Here is a 2,629-nt window from a genome sequence, read left to right on the forward strand (position 1 = left end):
TTCTTACTGTATACACTGCCACATTTTTTATAATTGAACAGCACTACTGGATGGAGGGAGGGATGGACTGATGGGTTTGCACCCATCATGTGAGAGTGTGTTTGTGACTTGCAGAGTTCTTTTTGACTTGCAAGGAGTTCTTTACCTCATGTGCTATTTCGGGGCTTAGGGCTCTGGGCTGATATTTCCCTTCTGTATTATGTTAAACGACTTTGGGACACTCTTCTGTGAAAAGTGCTCTAAAAATAAAAATGAATTGAATTATTTTGTGCTGGTTGTTCTGGTTCTGTACTCTTTCTCGGAAGGGCAGGTGTGGCACCTGTTCTGCTTACTTCCTGTGCTGCAGCTTCAGGTGGATTCTGGGTGGAGCAGGACCATATTCCTGCACTGGTATAATTCAGATTGAATGCAGAGGGTGGGGCTCTGGGAAAGTCTTGTTCTGTGTGTGTGTGTGTGTGTGTGTGTATGTGTATGAGTGTGAGTGTGTGTGTGAGCATGTGTGTATGTGTGTGTGTGTGTGTCTGTTTGTGTGTGTGTATGTGTGTGTGTGTGAGCATGTGTGTGTGTGTGCCTGTGTGTGTGTATGTGTGTGTGTGTGTGTCTGTTTGTGTGTGTATGTGTGTGTGTGTATGTGTCTATGTGTGTGTGTATGTGTGTGTGTGTCTGTTTGTGTGTGTGTATGTGTGTGAGTGTGTGTGTGAGTGTGTGTGTGTGTGTGTGTCTGTGTGTGTGTATGTGTGTGTGTGTGTCTGTTTGTGTGTGTGTATGTGTGTGTGTGTATGTGTGTGTGTGTGTGTGTGAGCATGTGTGTGTGTGTGCCTGTGTGTGTGTATGTGTGTATGTGTGTGTCTGTTTGTGTGTGTATGTGTGTGTGTGTGTGTATGTGTCTATGTGTGTGTGTATGTGTGTGTGTGTGTGTGTCTGTCTGTGTGTGTGTATGTGTGTATGTGTGTGTGTGTGTCTGTTTGTGTGTGTATGTGTGTATGTGTGTGTGTATCTGTTTGTGTGTGTGTATGTGTGTGTGTGTGTGTGTGTGTGTATGTGTGTGTGTGTGTGTGTGTGTGTGTATGTGTGTGTGTGTGTGTCTGTGTGTGTGTGTGAGTGTGTATGTGTTGGGGGGTGTTAACAGAGCCTAGCCAAGTGCTCAAGAAACTCCCTCCTCCTGAAGCATCACACTGTTCCATCCTAAGTCCATCTCAGTCCAGGCTTTCACCCTACATTTTATAAGCGTGAAGATATGCTAATCACTGACCAAACTCAATATTTGACACACAATGTTGTCTGATTGATTACATGAAAAGCATGGCTTTTTGTTTAACTGATTACAGGCTTTCAGTTTTATGGTGAGTGAATGAAGTGACGCTTTAGGGGCCCAGTGCTACACACTTGCTCCTCTGGGCCCAGCTCCATGGAATGGTGGATTTTACCCCTCACAGGGCTGATGTTTGATCACGTTGTGTTTCCTCTGTTATGAGCTCCTGACATGCACTGGGGGAGGAAGTGACATCATAGTCAGGTGTTCTAGAATGCTGTGGTGCAGGCAGAGGTTAGGTGTTGGTGGGCGTGGCGTGGGTTTATCACATTCTCTGTTGTAATCGTGTGCATGTAATGTGTAGGAACGGGTGCCACTGAGAGGAGGCGGTGGTCTCCTTTACTGAGTTTATTTCATGTTTTAGTGTAATGCATGTGTTTAAAGTGGGTGGGTCTGATATCAGACAGCATGATGCAGGTTGGCCTGAGCTCCCCTGCTCTCTGTTCATTATTTGGGCCCATAAGCCCCACCTGGGCAGGGATGGCCTCTCTTGGTTTTGTAGTTTCATCGCCCTGTATGACTGAATTATTTTTTCCCAAGGGACAGGCTGGTTTCCCTGCTCCCGTCAGTAGCTCTGTGTGTGTTTGGAACCACACTGCTGGGTGTACAAGTGTGAGTTATGATACAGGTGTGTGTGGGTCTGAAATGTGTGAGGACTGTGGAACCTGCTGAGTGTTTTGGAACAGCATTTGATTTCCCTCTCTGTTGGAGGAGATGTGTGATGCATCCTGGGTAAGTTTCTGCTTTGATAACATTTTTAAAATGGCTGACTCATCACTCTCCTGCCCCAGTGAGTCCTGGACTGGCACACTGTCTCTGACTCCACCATGTGCACAGACTCCAGTCCACTGAGTCCTGATGTAAATCCTGGGTGAGTGTTAGACTAAAAGATTCAAGCTTTCAGTGTTATGTCCCTTTAATTGATAAGTATGAATAACTTCCCCAGTGTAATTGCATTTGGCTCATGTGTCAATTGTGCATTTATAGCAAACTGGGACAGAAGGTGAGGCCAGCAGTGACTGGTATGATGTTAACAGGATTCACTGCCATCTAGTGGTGGAATGAAGACATTGTCATTGTCTTTGGGCTCAGTTCAAGGCAGTGAACAAAACAAAGGACTGTTCAAATTAAACATTTATTTTTAGTGTGACCATTTGTGGTGAAATACATCAGTTTGACTAAGTGCTGAGATGCAAAACAAAGTTTGAATTCAGCTTTCTAAATGGATAAATTAGTCATCATGTTTGTATTTTGTAAAAAGTATTCTCTTTCATACAGCCCATATGGTGAAGTTCTCAGCATAAAACAAACTGTTAA

The 2,629-nt window shown here is 44.5% G+C and overlaps 1 protein-coding gene across 1 annotated transcript; it reads right to left on the reverse strand.

Moving 5' to 3' along the window:
* Nucleotides 1–348: 348 nt before the first annotated feature.
* Nucleotides 349–1,077, reverse strand: LOC133135063 (putative uncharacterized protein FLJ46204; the record flags this gene model as incomplete). Its single annotated transcript, XM_061251819.1, has 2 exons — nucleotides 349–510; nucleotides 763–1,077. Coding segments are annotated over 2 exons (477 nt in total), but the record flags the coding sequence as incomplete, so codon positions are not given.
* Nucleotides 1,078–2,629: the final 1,552 nt, after the last annotated feature.

The sequence above is a fragment of the Conger conger genome, chromosome 8 (assembly GCF_963514075.1).
Source record: "Conger conger chromosome 8, fConCon1.1, whole genome shotgun sequence".
Taxonomy (NCBI): domain Eukaryota; kingdom Metazoa; phylum Chordata; class Actinopteri; order Anguilliformes; family Congridae; genus Conger; species Conger conger.